The following is a 14,466-nucleotide window of genomic DNA, read 5'->3' on the forward strand; positions in this document are numbered from 1 at the left end:
AAAAAGGATTGAAGTTAGCCTTCTTAATTAATTTCCTGAATTAACTGAAACTTGCATTACTTCAAAAGAAGTTTAACAATGATGTGCTATTTTAAAAGAATTATCTATTTTATTGATCATCCGGTGTCATTGAAGCATCATGAGTGACAGTTTTGCCCCCGATGCTACTGTTACGAATCGAAGCCTACCCTGCATAATAAATCAATGTGAAATCACCGACAGATTCATTCCTCAAATAAAAGATCATATGGATATTTTTGTTAAATCACATTTACCTGATTTCGCTTATGAAAGGACAAGGAAAAAAGCAGATGCCCAAACCCAGGGTTCTGCGCTCAGCTTATATCAACCGCAATTATTTATGTTACAAAATGAGCACTTCCTAGTTACCCCCAATATCGAACCCATTAATTTTTCCCAGAGGTTAATAATTTCCCAAAATGAATCTGTGGTTAGCAATAAAACTCGTGAACTCAAGTGTCCGCTCAAATTCCATGGAACACAGCGAGAACAAATTGCCACTGCATTGGGATTTGATTGCTCAAGAATATTAAGCTTTAGAACAAAGAGAAATACTTCAAAATATAAATCATCAATTCAATTTCCAGGGTTAAGTTCTAAATTCATAAAAAAGGATGATTATTTAAAACATAATAAAAAGGAGACAGCTGTTTTGAAGGATATAGCATTCAAAGTGTTAGATGCACCAGGTTTAAGAAATGATTACTATTCTAATACTGTGTGTTGGTCAAAAGATTCAAGCATACTAGCAGTTGGTTTAGGATCATCTCTTTATACTTGGAGCGAAGGTACTGGAACCTTAGCAATGCAAAAATTAAATAATGAAATGATCTCATCCATGTCATATAACTACGGAGGCATTTTGGCATTGGGAACAAAAGGAGGAAATATTGCCGTGTACGATAAGGGCTCCAGATTGATATCAGATACATGTATCTTTAGATCAAAAACTGGAATCTCTTGCATTAAATGGTTACATAACCAGGAGTATTTTTTTGCAGGGAATGATACAGGTGAAATTGGCTTATTCGAGTTTAGAAAAGCCATCTCCAATACACCCGGCGGTACGGAATATAATCTTGTTAAACTTGCCACTTTTTCCTGCAATCGCCAACAAATCTGTGGTATTGACGTCAACTATAAAAACACACAAATGGCCGTAGGATGTAATGAGAACAAGTGTACAATATATGATATCAGTATACCCACAAGAATTGTTCGAATGCATTCCCTTGAGCATAAAGCAGCAGTTAAGGCAGTTGCATTTTGTCCATGGATGCCCACTCTATTGGCTACTGGTGGAGGAAGCAAGGATCGAAGTATTAGATTTTGGCATACGACTTCTGGTACGTTGGTTAAATGTTTTGAGACTAAAGGTCAAATAACATCGTTGATTTGGTCTACATTTAAGAAGGAGTTATTGGCAACATTTGGATTTGGAAGTTCTGGGTCGGAGAATATTTTAATAGAGGTTTATTTATATCCTTCTATGAAACTCGTGAAGAGGGTTGAAAGTATATCTGACATGAGAGTATTGACAGCTGATCTATCTAATGACCACAAATCTATTTGTACTGGTTTAAGTGATCAATCGGTAAGAATTTACTCAATTTGGAATGCCAATGTTAGTATCAAAACCGGAGTATACGACAAAGATATTTTTGAAAGCAAATTGATTGAGCTTGCAGAGGGTATTAATTACAATTATGAGGATATACGATGAATCAAGAATGAATCAACCTTTCAGATGGAACTATAATATACATTTTAAATAATATTTACATATATACACATATGCATATATACACTTACACACCTACAAAAAAGCTATAGAGCAGCGGTCATACATATCCGTTTCTATAGAGAGCGAGCTTCAAGATGGAACCCCCTCCACTTCTTTTGCAGCCTGCTCCTGCGTTAATTTTCTCCAACGACGTCGATTTTGGTGGACCGGAACCCTATTGAACTGTAAAAGAATAAGAAGTAAAAGTAAGATAAATGCAATAACCGCACCTGGCGTTATCATACGAATAAATATCATTTTTGATATTGTCTTTTGATAAGGGCAAACAGTGCTTAAACCCTTCACCCAACAGTTAGAACTCGATAATGAGTTAACATCGATCCAAAGACCTGTGTCAGTAGAAGGTATCACTGCAATTGCCTTGTCCTGTTCAAAAACTGTAGTTGGCACAGCAATGACATAGTTGCTTCCAATATCGTAGCAAGATTCACTGGCCGTTAAAAAATCTGAAGAAACTTTAGAAACAGCAAAAGTGTCTGGTTTCTCTGAGTTCTGACAAAGGACTCTGTACCTCCCGCCACATTTTACAACCTTCCAGCCCGAAGTTGTAATAATTGCACATCTTTCTAGTTTTGCAATATCACTACTTGTTTCATCTGTTGCGGAGCCAGTATTTTCGAATGTAGGTTGATAAACAGCCCAGCTCCAGAAAGCATATTCTAGATATACAGATATGTCTGAAAGCTTTGAAAAAATTTGCGAAATGATTGGTGAGTACCCTAACTTAATGGACTTCACAAATGTGTCTAATGAGATATCCCCCCGGGAATAAGTAAACCGAAAACTTGATGTATCATTAGAAATTGTGACGTTGTTGATGTCATCGATATCCTTCCATGCAACAGGCAACGTTGGATAGTTATCTGAAATTTGTTTCCACCTCTGAGTCCCCAGCAAAGAACTTGAAATAAACATGGTATTAAGACCTGAATTCTCCTTATATGTAGTATTAAGAAGTAAATCGTCGTTGATTAATATTGCTAACGTTCTCAAGTTGTCCGTAAATAGCATTTCCTGTAGTGATGGAATGGATGTAATATTTAAATGGCTTGGTGTTATTAAGTTATTCAAATTCTGAAATTCTGATTCCAAATAATGAATTTCAGTTATATATTTTGATTTCGTATAAACGATCGAATGTACGCTAATTAGCAAATAAAGAGGATTTGTGTTTAGAACATTATCGGTGAGAGAAATGAAGTTATTGATCACACCTATCAGCGATGTAATGTTAAAAGTCTGTGGACTTTCGCATCTTTCTGATGTTCTATTTGTTATTAAACTTTCAAGAGGGCAAAGCGACCAATCTCTCGAATACTCATTGTAATAAAGATCAATATAAAGTGCTTGAACACCAACGTCCAATAAAGTGTTTATCTCTGCTAATGATTCTGAAGTGTAGCCAAATGATTCAAATACTGTGGAGGTAATATTGACTCCCACCACAACATCATCTATTATGGTTGCATTTTCTGAAATATCACGCTGTGTTCGTATAGCTACGGCTCGTGTGGATGAGAGATTAGGCCATGCTTCTCGTTGATGTAAAGTTGTAAAGTTTGCTCCTGCATTGACGTAAGAAAAGAAATAGGCACAATGAAAAAAAAGAATGACACAGTTCCAGCCAATCATGCTGCCAATTGTCCTTACAGACCTCCCTGATAGTCACCATACTCAAAAGAAACGATTCATCCAGTACCGTATGGAAACTTTATCGTTCCTCAGAGTAAACCCCCAAACAATTCCCAACGCATCCTTCGATAATGAGATGCAAAAAAAAAAAAAAAAAAGCCCTACGCGGGGCTTGAACCCGCAACCTTGTGATTAAGAGTCACACGCTCTACCGATTGAGCTAGCAAGGCTTTCAACAATTTTGCAAGGGGTCTGCTTTGGTTTGAACCTAAATTATTTTGGATTATGTAAGTACAAAGTGATTTGTGTGTTTGTTTTTGTCGGAACCTATGAGTTATAATAATGTTTCATATGTTAATAACGCATAAAGGTTCAACTGGTATTTGATTTATAATATGTGAATCAAATTAATGTTCAGACAGATAGAAGAAATAATTCGCGGAGAAATTTTTCCTGTGAAATAAATTTCTCCCTAATCTACTTTCGGCTGAGAATGACCTATTCCACTTCTGCGGAAAAATATCTCTTATATGTATGTACTACTTTTTCCTTATATACTATGTGTCTCTTAGAAGGGACGACGACTTTATTGTGTAATTTGCAATACATATTCATATAAGGAAATCCATCTTGAAGTGATCCTTCAGCTGAAACCAAGAGTAACCTTCGGGTTCTCGCTGGATTACAAACGTGTTCGTAAGGACCCTATTTTGTTATGGGGTCATTCTATGCAACAGAAGTCTTTTCTATATCCGAACTATATGGCCAATCCCGTTCATAACCTTGGGCATCTGCGCGCTCGGTAGTGCTACGGCACAGAGATATGTGAGCAATTAAGTAGATACAAATGTCACACGGGATTTATATACTCTGACAGTTTTGAAGTGTTGAATCAAACCAGTAAAAGATGAAGTATTGTATGTTGTAAAATAATGTTTTTAGAATGTGATGATGTAATTTAAGTAGGTGCGGATGTCGGAGTTAAGAGAGACCTTATGAGTTACTCCCGGGCTTTAACTATCAAACTCCTTCTTTAATCGAACTAATAAGTACCTAGCAGTCAGTTTTGCAAATGATGTTTGAAACATCTATAAAATTTTATTTATGCCGATAAAAACTAATTGTACAGAGCTCCCTGATTCTATATTAACCGTTCTTTTAAATGAGAAAGCAGAAGTTTATATTATAATCCTAGGTTTATTGAAATCTATCTTTATATCCTAATTATTTAAATAAGCAACCAATACATACTATGTAGTAAAAATAATATTAATGTGTTGGTCCCTTAATAACTTGCTTAACTTTTGTCATTCCACATGACCGTTTACATCATGCATATTTCGTCTGCATAAAAGTGCTAAAGTCCTAAACTATATAAACACAATTTCACAACATGTGGTTACCCGAGTTTCTCAATTTTCATTGTTTGATTACTTATTAACCAGAAAATTACCCAATGGGAGTTACATTTTCCCAGCCACTTTTTTGATTTACAAACTTTCCTTGCATTTCCTCTTCAATCCTTATTAAAAACCAAAACTTTACAGATCAGTTTCACATCCCTTTACCAAATTCATATTTCAGATTACGTAACTTAATAAAATATTAGCGCGCACTAACAACAGCTCATTTATGATTAATTCTGAAAAAAATTGAAGTCGCGAAAAGAAATATGTATGTATATTTTGGAGCAGCTACCGAAAGGTGAGAAAAGTGGGATAGCGCTATATATTTTTGGATCTTTCATGCAAAAATTCATTTATACATTTGTGAAAATATTACATTCCTGCTTAACTTTTTATCAGATAGCAAGAAACATATTTGATTGAAAGTAACAAAATATAAAATTAAAAAAAAAAACTTCAAATACCATGGTATTGCCAAAAAATCGCAAGATCTTGAAAATATCGTTTGTGATCACGAAACCTCCTCAATGTCCCGCTTCTTTTGTGTAAAGTGCGTACAGTCTTCTTATCCCGTTTGAAAAAATTGCAAGTATTTACCATATACTAAATCAGGAAATCATAATAATTTCATGGATATGAAATTGATTTAATACAAAAGTAAAATATATATTTATGCAATTTTTTTAATGGCCTTTGAATCTTGACACTTTTACCAAAGACATAATTTAAAGTTAATAATAAGCTGACAGTGCTGAAAGTCTGAAATCAAAACCTTGCCTACTAAAATGTCATCGAACTCAGTCTCTAGTCCTCGGAAATTTCTTTCAAAGAAACCATCTCTCTCCATTTTATCAGGGTCAAATATTAACAAACTGAATAACATGGGGAACAATCTTTCCGGAAAACCAATTAAGGAGAGAGTGGTTAGCAAAAGTACTGGACTGATAAAACTTTCATTAGACCGCAAGTATTTGCCAAATTCCAGTATCACTCAGAAAGAGAACCCACGGGCTGAGCGCAAGGGTTTACCAATTTACATCCCCGTGAGGAAGTCCTCAGAAAATTTGAATATATTGAACAGTAAGAAGGCAAAAGCTTCACAAATTGAAAGAAACACACAGCATGAGCTCACAGATGAGCAGAGCAAGTCTTTACTATTTAGACTTGCTTCGAAGCAGAGAACTGTTTTAGATCTTAAAGAAAAGCTTCAAATAACGGAGAAGGAACTTCAGGATTTGGAATTACAATACAGGATATGCTTTGATACTCATGTGAATTCAGGAATAGATATTCAAAATGATAATAATCCTATGAAAAAACCGTCTATGATTCGTCTTAAAGCTAATCTCGAGAAAAAGGCATCGAAGTTTAACTTTATAGTGAATGATGGAGACACTGTCGTGGATAATTCAAAGCAAAACATAATAGACGGACTAAACAAGATTTCCGAGAATATGTCAAAAAATGAACTTTTTATTAAAGGAAAGACTATTTTGAACAATATGAACAGGGAAAATGAAAAGTGGATTAATCAGAAAAGAAAAGAATTAGTAAAAAGACTGCAAGGATCTTCTCTTCTCAACCAAAAAGGAATTTTGGATACTGTTCGTGACCGAATAGTGTACAAGAAACCTAAGACAAAGATAAGTCAAATATTCGAGGCAGTAATTGAAGGAGCCAATAAACAGCGGAAAGAAGATACATCCGATTTCGGTGAAGATGGGCTAGATGAGATACCTGCATATTTAGACTATGATATGCCAACTGAACTGAAAAGGGCAGAAGAGAGAAGCTTCCGAAAGAAAATTAAAGGGACAATTATGTATAACGAGGAATCAGCAAAATTTAAGAGAACCCCACGACTTCCAAGACGGCATTATTTGTGTGAGTTTCCTAGTGACTCAGAAAATGAAGAGGAAGATTACGGTGGAGAGGTGATAAGATACGTTTGAAAGACTGTGCAATAATATATAATAAAATTTCTTGTATTTCACTCAACGCAGTAGGGTAGTAGTATCAGTAGTTTGTAAAATATGATGAAAAAGAATGCTAAGGCTCTTAAAATTATTATCCTGAACATGGCTATATAACAAAATAGCAGAGAAAATATGCCGCTTATCTATATTGCGTTCTTTTTTTGTGGGGTTTCTCGATTTCTTAAAATTTCGATAAGTCCTAAGCTTTTTTTTATCATTGCTATAGTCCTCCTCGCGGCCTCACCTATTTTTAATATCAATTGCACATTTCTTAACAATCATCCTTCCTTAGTCATTGGTAAAGGGCTAATATTTCAGAAGTTTAAGAATACAAATACAGACATAATGACAGAAACAACTAAAAAACCAGAGACGACAGAGGACAAGAAAACTTTCATAGTAGGTTGATGATGCCTTTAAATGTTTCGAACTTATTTGCCCTCAATACTAACGAATGCTTCATTTTTTAAGGTCACGTTGAAAGAGCAGGCAGCAGCACCAGCCGTTGCAAAGTAAGCATTATGAACAATGCATTTATATAACTCCTGTTTGCGATTACTAACAAATTACAATCAGATTCAAGAATGCCGTTGCCGCATTAGGCGGAAGCATTGAGCATGAATATTCACTTATTAAAGGATATGTGTAAGTATCAATAGATCTGGGATATTTGCCCGCAAACAAAAAAAATATACTTTACTAACATTACATAGCGTTAAACTTCCATCTATTCATGCCGAGAAGTTGAACAAGGATGAAAATGTTGCAAGTGTTGAGGAAGACAAAGAGGTGAAAGCCAACAGCGTTTGAGTGAATGATGGAACGTGCACTTCTCATGCCGAGTATACCATGATTTAAGGCTGAAATTCGAGTGGGATTCATTATTAGATAATTCTTGAGTTTTTATTCTTATCGGTATAGCAATTCCATTTTCTTTTTATTTTAGTACCGATTTGTTAAGAGATTATTATTATTTTTTTTTTTAATTATTTTGACAGGTTCCAGCAAAAAGTAGTAATTAATATGTGTTCAGCTGATAACAATGCACGTGATACTTAATTTTGTGTACGTTTAAGTTGTTATCTCATGCACAACAAGATCTTCTGAAAGTAACATCCTTATCTCTAATGATATTCTACATCATATGTTGGGTTCGGGGGCATCACACGGAAAGAGATAGTAGTTATATAACCCACGGCGTGGATGAGATCCGTCTGAGAAATTATTAAGTGGTAACCCGAGATATGTTTGTTGAACAAATCTATAGGAAGCGAATATTTCACGGAGACAAGCCGTTAAGGGAAAATAATAATAACGAGGTTATCTATCAGAGAGCTTATCGATTGACTAGAGATTAGGACAATTCTTGCAACTGAGGAATTTCATCCTACCGATATATAGTGATTAATCTTATTGTATTATGTAACTGTCCCTAATATTTTGGTTTAGACCGCTAAAACATAAAATTTGCGCCTTTTTTTTTTGAGGCAGATGATTTTAAGATTTGGTTTTGGTGTAGGGATATAAGAGTCACTAGGCCAATAAAAATGCAATGAACGAAACTGACTTCTACCAAAGAAGAACAGAGCGGTTGTAAGCGCTAACATGCTGATATTAAAACGCAGATTTTTGGTAGAAATGCACACGAGCCGGTTGAACAATTGATATTGAAAATGAAACAGATCAAATAGAAAGGTACAGTTTTATGCGTTGAGATTGTGAAACAAAAAGTTCGAGGAGTTAACTAATAAAAAAAATTATACCGGTGCAAAAAAATTTCAGGAAAGTGAGGAGAAAATCTTCGGGCATTAGAAAAATTCAATGTTTAGCCGCACCGTTTAATAAAGGAGATGTGAGTCCCGGAATACTGTTTCCTATTGGGATGAAAAATACAAATCTGACGGATGAATCATTGGATGGATATTTTACAATATCCGCTCTCAAAATCTTTAGCGCTTTGCTTTTTTACCGCCAATTGTGCACAAAATTTCAGCAGAATGGAGCATCATCCCTAAGGTCATCACAAACTTAAATTTATTGATACCGATCCGAGCCAAGGCACCCAAAATAAATTATCGAAGATAATTAAATAAATTGGCTAGTTGCTCACCGCTATTAAGACACGGCTGAAATGAGCTAGCGGTTATACACCTGTCTTACCAGGAAAGCAAGCACCTTCCTCTTTGACATCCCCCGTTCTTAGTTATTATCACTATTTTAAAATTTTTCTCAAGTTTTCTTTGTTCTAAATTACTCCAACTATTTCGTTTTTTTTTTTCTGTCCTCCTCGCTCACAGTATATATGAAAACTGTTATGTTTTTTTTTTTCCAAAACCGAGACTGAAAACACACTCTCTATGCCTCTTTCAAGATTATTTCCTTTGATTTTTTCATCTCTTGGACTCTTTTTCGTTTAACGTGCTCTTTACGTTCGTTTTCAAGTTAAAATCTAAGAGATCAAAGCAATAATTTTAAAATGGCATCTGTTGTTTTAGGAAGTCAATGGGGTGATGAAGGTAAGGGTAAACTTGTGGATATCCTGTGTGAGGATATCGATGTGTGTTGCCGTTGCCAAGGTGGTAATAACGCTGGTCACACAATTGTTGTTGATGGTAAGAAGTTTGCCTTCCATATGCTTCCATCGGGCTTGGTTAACCCTAAGTGCCAGAACTTGATCGGTTCTGGTGTTGTTGTTCACCTTCCATCTTTCTTTGCCGAGGTGAAAGATATGGAGAGACAGGGCTTGACATGTAAAGGTAGGTTGTTTATTTCGTCGAGAGCACAGCTTGTCTTTGATCTTCACCAAAGAGTTGATAAGTTGAGGGAGGCCGAGTTGTCGGGCAACAAGAAATCTATCGGAACCACTGGTAAGGGAATTGGACCTGCTTATTCCACTAAGGTTTCTAGATCTGGTATCAGACTTCATCATCTTATATGCGATGAGCCTGGTGCATGGGATGATTTTGTTGCTCGCTACACCAGATTGGTCGAGACCCGTTTCAAGAGATACGGAAAATTCGACTATGATTTGAAGGCTGAGATCGAGAGGTACAAGAAGTACAGAGAGTTGATCAGACCTTATGTTATAGATTCAATTCCATTCATGCACAAAGCATTGGCTCAAAAGAAGAGAATTTTGATTGAGGGTGCCAATGCATTGATGCTTGATATTGACTTTGGTACGTACCCTTACGTTACCTCTTCGAACACCGGAATTGGTGGTGTCTTGACTGGTCTTGGTATCCCACCACAGGTTATCAAGAACATTTATGGTGTTGTGAAGGCATACACTACTAGAGTTGGTGCTGGTCCATTCCCAACCGAACAGTTGAACGAGCTGGGTGACAAGTTGCAGCAAGTTGGTCACGAAGTTGGTGTTACCACGGGTAGAAAAAGAAGATGTGGATGGTTGGACTTGGTTGTGTTGAAGTATTCCACATGGATTAACGGCTACACTTACTTGAACCTTACGAAGTTGGATGTTCTTGATACATTCAAAGAAATTAAGGCTGCCGTTGGCTACAAGTACAAGGGTGAACTTCTTGAATCGTTCCCCGAGGACTTGCGCGTTTTGGGAAAGGTTGATGTCGTTTATAAGACATTCCCAGGATGGGAACAGGACATCACAAACGTCAAGAGATACGAGGACTTGCCAGAGAAGGCAAAGACTTACTTGAAATTTATTGAAGACTTCGTCGGTGTTCCAATCAAATACGTTGGTACAGGTCCATCAAGGGACTCTATGCTTGAGAAGCAGTGATTTAGGACACTCTTTTGGGATAATTCTATTACTCCGGATACGTAATTTAGTATTGTTACCAAAAAAATGCTTTTATTATATTTAAGACAATCATGGTTATCATGTTGTCTTTTTGGAAATACTGTAATAGCTGGCTACTACATTTAATGCGGGGGAGAGATTGACCGCGTAAGTTTACTTTATTTATCATATTTGATCGTGCCATATTTTTCAACACTCAAATCTATTCAAGTATTGTAATAACAATTGGTTGACAAATTTCAACTCTTCGAAGTCAGATTCTACTCATAATTGAAAAAAACGTCGTCGCCAATGTTTCATGCGAAATACATTGATGAAGTTGTGCTAAAATCATACATTTAAAGTTCGAGGAAAGCTCTAATAGGTAGTACTCTCTGAAACTGGATTAAAGTTTGAAGCCACATATTAATTCTCAGAGATATGGCGCATGTACTAGAAGTACAAAAAAAATAGGAAGCGCTTTTATAATGTGAGAATAGGGCAATCTAAATAGACACGAAATTTTCTTCATGTTCAAATCTGAATCTAACACCGTAGTCACGTGATAAATCGTAATCCAAATGGGCCAAATTTGTAATTTGACGCCTCGGTTTTCCGAAATGAGTGAACCATCAAAATTGCTGAGATGAAGGAATTGTTTCCCTGGCCAACTATACACAAATTTATAATAGAGTATATAGATTGAAGTATATGCATTGCATTCTGTCATGGAAAGGTAGTGCTTCCCTCAAGCGTTAGATTTTCCAGGTTATAAATCAACTCTCTGTTCGAAATTGAAGACGGAGAAGTTGGAGTTCCTTTTTGCACAGAAAAGTCCTGACAAGGTATTGCTACACGAAAAGGACAAATAGGAACTACAATTTCTTTTAAAATATAGTACACAGACATTAATTTTGCATTATCAACTATCAATTATATTTATCAGCCCGTTCATAGCCAATCAAATATAGACTTAACAGCTTGATGATTCAACAAACACATTGGTCATGAGTCAAGATACACGAAATAACACATCAATAAACGACGATGGGGGCTCATCTTCGAAAGATCGACCAGAAGACATTCAGCGTCTACTTATAGAAATTCTTAACTCACAAAAACCCAAAGCCTCGCCGAACGCTCAGACAAAATTGCTAAACACACACATTACTAATGAGGATGTTAGCTTTATCAAAGCCGCGAACGATGTCGTGAAACTTCATCAATATCGGGTTGATCCGACGATAAGGGACATATTAAGCAGGCTTCAATATACGCATCCATCACCAGGTAATACTCCGCATTCAAAGGATTATTTACAGGCTCTAGGTTTGGGTTCGCACATTTTGGCAGACAGGATAAACTCCCCTGACAATAACACATATAATCCCAATCAGAATTCAACCCAAGCAGGTCCCTTAAGAGACTGGCATTCAATTCTTTCTCCTCTTAGTCCCCAAACAACTGCTTTGCCGACTATTGCTGGTCAATCTTCAACGGCTAACTCTATACAGGTGTCTGGGCAAACGGCGCTTCCACCACTTCGGAATCCAACTGTTCAACTTCCACCTTTGAACGGTTCAAATACTACGGGACGTGATACACAAACAAGAATATCAGGTCAGACAAATAATCAGGGTGAGTTGATAGGGCAACTCGTTCATACAATCAAAAATATGAACTCTTCCCAGCAACAAAACTTAGTGAAAGGAATCGCACAAATGCTTTTAGGCTCTCCTACAAATTCACAGGTCAATACTCAATCACTAACAGAGAAGCCATCAAATATGACTTCGCTGGCTCAAAGGCCCCAGCCACAAGTACAAAAGCCAGAGTTACAGGCTCAACAAATTCAATTTCAGCCGGGAGGGGGTGATTTGGGATTGCAAAATTTCCGAACATCTCCAGATGCTTCGAGTACATCTATTTTAGCACGGGGAACTTCCCCAATTAGTTTTGATTCACATCAAAATTTCTCATCATCAAGAGCGCCAAATAATAATAACGGTTACTCTTCACAGTTTGTTCTTGAAACCCCGACCACAAATAGCATGATCCGAAGCTACAGTTCTACATCTGCATCTAGTAACACATTCAATGGTAGGTCCGAGTTTTATTCGGGATCAAAATTTAATTTGAAGACTAATGCTAAGACCAGGGGTGGATCTCACAAGAATGCCGGAATAAATAGTTCACGGAAGTTTGTTTGTCCAAAATGTGGTGTTGCGTTCAAGAGATCTTCAGATTTAAAAAGGCATGAAAAAATACATCTTCCAGTGCCTCCAAATATCTGCCCCTTATGCAAAACCGGATTTGCGCGTAAAGATGCTTTAAAGAGGCATATAGACACTATGACGTGCCGTAGAAATCGGAAAAGACTGTTGGAGAGTTTAAAGAAGAAGAAGACCAGTCAAAGTAATGATGCTGCATCTCACAGCTAAATTACAACACAATTCTGTGCATTTTTTTGTATTATAACAAACAAATTAAACAAATTAACATTATAGAACTCTGTAGATAGCAGCCTTTTGATTATTGGGATGATTCATTTTGTAGGGATTCGTCAGCTACAAGCAACAAATTTCCAGAATTGTTGCTCAGAATTTTTTCCTCGCCCAGAATTGTTTTATGTTGATACAGTAAATGCTTTATGCACTTTTTTCGTTGCTTTTTTTCACTTTCTTTTAATGTCAGTCAAAGTGAAAAATTTTTGGTTTTTTGGAGGGTTTTGTCGGGTCAAAAATGAAAAAAAAAATGAGTGAAACCAAAAAATATTGAGGCGTTAATTGTTAAACGATTCCTACAACAGTCTCAGTTAAGACCAAATCTAAGAGCTTAACCATCAGCAAATAAACTCAAAAATTATAAGGAAGAATAAGATGCCTGTTGATCCAGCAAAGTTAGCCAAGCTCAGAAAGCAATCCGCCAGAAGAGTCGGTGGATCTAGAGTTAAGTCTAGAAGATCCCAGAAGAGCGAAGAGGGTGACGATACCAAACTACAGAATGCTCTTAAAAAGTTGGATGCCCAGGTTATGACTGGAATCGAAGAGGCTAACTTCTTCAAGCAGGATGGTACCGTCTTGCATTTCAACAAGGTTGGTGTTCAGGCTGCTCCAATGTACAACACTTACACTTTTAACGGTTTTGCCCAGAAGAAGTCTATTACCGAATTGGTTCCAGGCATTCTCCCACAACTTGGTGCTGAGAACTTAAGGGTCTTGCAGCAGATTGCTGAGCAGTATCAGCAGAGAAAGAATGCAGAAAAGCAAGAGGAGAAGGACGAAGACATTCCGGACCTAGTTGAGGGTGAGACTTTCAACAAGGAAGAGGAGGTTGACTAAATTAGTTAATCTTGGTCCTGAAATTTTATGCGGTTAGAAATATAATAATAATCATTGGGGGTTTATACTATAAATTTGCCTGCTCTTTTACCGATTGGTTGACTATGAGCCAGCTAAAGTATGCCCCTTTTGTGGTATTGTCTAACAGATGGATGGATGGATGGAGAACAGTTGCTTGCTTGCCCATAAAGAGACAGCGGGAAAAACAAATAAAAAACTATAATTTTACAGGGATGGCTTGAAGCTTGCAATTTATTTTTGTGTTGTATCCGGTCTTTCCTTTGGTCTATCTATAGTTTTAATACATTTTTCTAGTCATCAGAAAAACATTTTGTATCACCATAGTAGTGGAATACTGTAAAGTGCTTTTTTTCCATTGCGCAGTTCTTTCCCGTGCGGGAAAATAATTTCTCTGACCTTATATTTTCTTGCTGCTGAACGCCGAGGTAGAACTTTCTGCTGACACGCTCCGAATATTACAAGAATATTTCTCGAATTTGTTATAATTATAATACATAATAAAAAA

General features: G+C 36.5%; 7 protein-coding genes and 1 non-coding gene across 8 annotated transcripts; 6 read left to right on the plus strand and 2 right to left on the minus strand.

Annotated features, from left to right (window-relative positions):
* Positions 1-139: 139 nt before the first annotated feature.
* On the plus strand, positions 140-1,744 carry BRETT_000913 (uncharacterized protein; the record flags this gene model as incomplete). Its single annotated transcript, XM_041279472.1, has 1 exon — positions 140-1,744. The coding sequence occupies one exon, from the start codon at positions 140-142 to the stop codon at positions 1,742-1,744; it is 1,605 nt and encodes a 534-aa protein (XP_041137686.1).
* Positions 1,745-1,894: 150 nt separating this feature from the next.
* On the minus strand, positions 1,895-3,457 carry BRETT_000914 (uncharacterized protein; the record flags this gene model as incomplete). Its single annotated transcript, XM_041279473.1, has 1 exon — positions 1,895-3,457. One exon carries the CDS (start codon positions 3,455-3,457, stop codon positions 1,895-1,897), a length of 1,563 nt encoding a protein of 520 aa, XP_041137687.1.
* A 157-nt stretch (positions 3,458-3,614) lies between these two features.
* Positions 3,615-3,687, minus strand: BRETT_000915. The gene has a single exon. It is a non-coding gene; the product is annotated as a tRNA-Lys (tRNA).
* A 1,961-nt stretch (positions 3,688-5,648) lies between these two features.
* Positions 5,649-6,815, plus strand: BRETT_000916 (uncharacterized protein; the record flags this gene model as incomplete). The annotated part of the gene is made up of 1 exon (XM_041279474.1): positions 5,649-6,815. The coding sequence occupies one exon, from the start codon at positions 5,649-5,651 to the stop codon at positions 6,813-6,815; it is 1,167 nt and encodes a 388-aa protein (XP_041137688.1).
* A 369-nt stretch (positions 6,816-7,184) lies between these two features.
* On the plus strand, positions 7,185-7,649 carry BRETT_000917 (uncharacterized protein; the record flags this gene model as incomplete). The annotated part of the gene is made up of 4 exons (XM_041279475.1): positions 7,185-7,238; positions 7,311-7,351; positions 7,416-7,484; positions 7,553-7,649. The coding sequence occupies 4 exons, from the start codon at positions 7,185-7,187 to the stop codon at positions 7,647-7,649; spliced, it is 261 nt and encodes an 86-aa protein (XP_041137689.1).
* A 1,666-nt stretch (positions 7,650-9,315) lies between these two features.
* On the plus strand, positions 9,316-10,599 carry BRETT_000918 (uncharacterized protein; the record flags this gene model as incomplete). Its single annotated transcript, XM_041279476.1, has 1 exon — positions 9,316-10,599. The coding sequence occupies one exon, from the start codon at positions 9,316-9,318 to the stop codon at positions 10,597-10,599; it is 1,284 nt and encodes a 427-aa protein (XP_041137690.1).
* Positions 10,600-11,606: 1,007 nt separating this feature from the next.
* Positions 11,607-13,040, plus strand: BRETT_000919 (uncharacterized protein; the record flags this gene model as incomplete). The annotated part of the gene is made up of 1 exon (XM_041279477.1): positions 11,607-13,040. One exon carries the CDS (start codon positions 11,607-11,609, stop codon positions 13,038-13,040), a length of 1,434 nt encoding a protein of 477 aa, XP_041137691.1.
* Positions 13,041-13,478: 438 nt separating this feature from the next.
* BRETT_000920 (uncharacterized protein) lies at positions 13,479-13,940 on the plus strand (the record flags this gene model as incomplete). The annotated part of the gene is made up of 1 exon (XM_041279478.1): positions 13,479-13,940. One exon carries the CDS (start codon positions 13,479-13,481, stop codon positions 13,938-13,940), a length of 462 nt encoding a protein of 153 aa, XP_041137692.1.
* Positions 13,941-14,466: the final 526 nt, after the last annotated feature.

Source organism: Brettanomyces bruxellensis, chromosome 8, assembly GCF_011074885.1.
Source record: "Brettanomyces bruxellensis chromosome 8, complete sequence".
Lineage (NCBI taxonomy): Eukaryota > Fungi > Ascomycota > Pichiomycetes > Pichiales > Pichiaceae > Brettanomyces > Brettanomyces bruxellensis.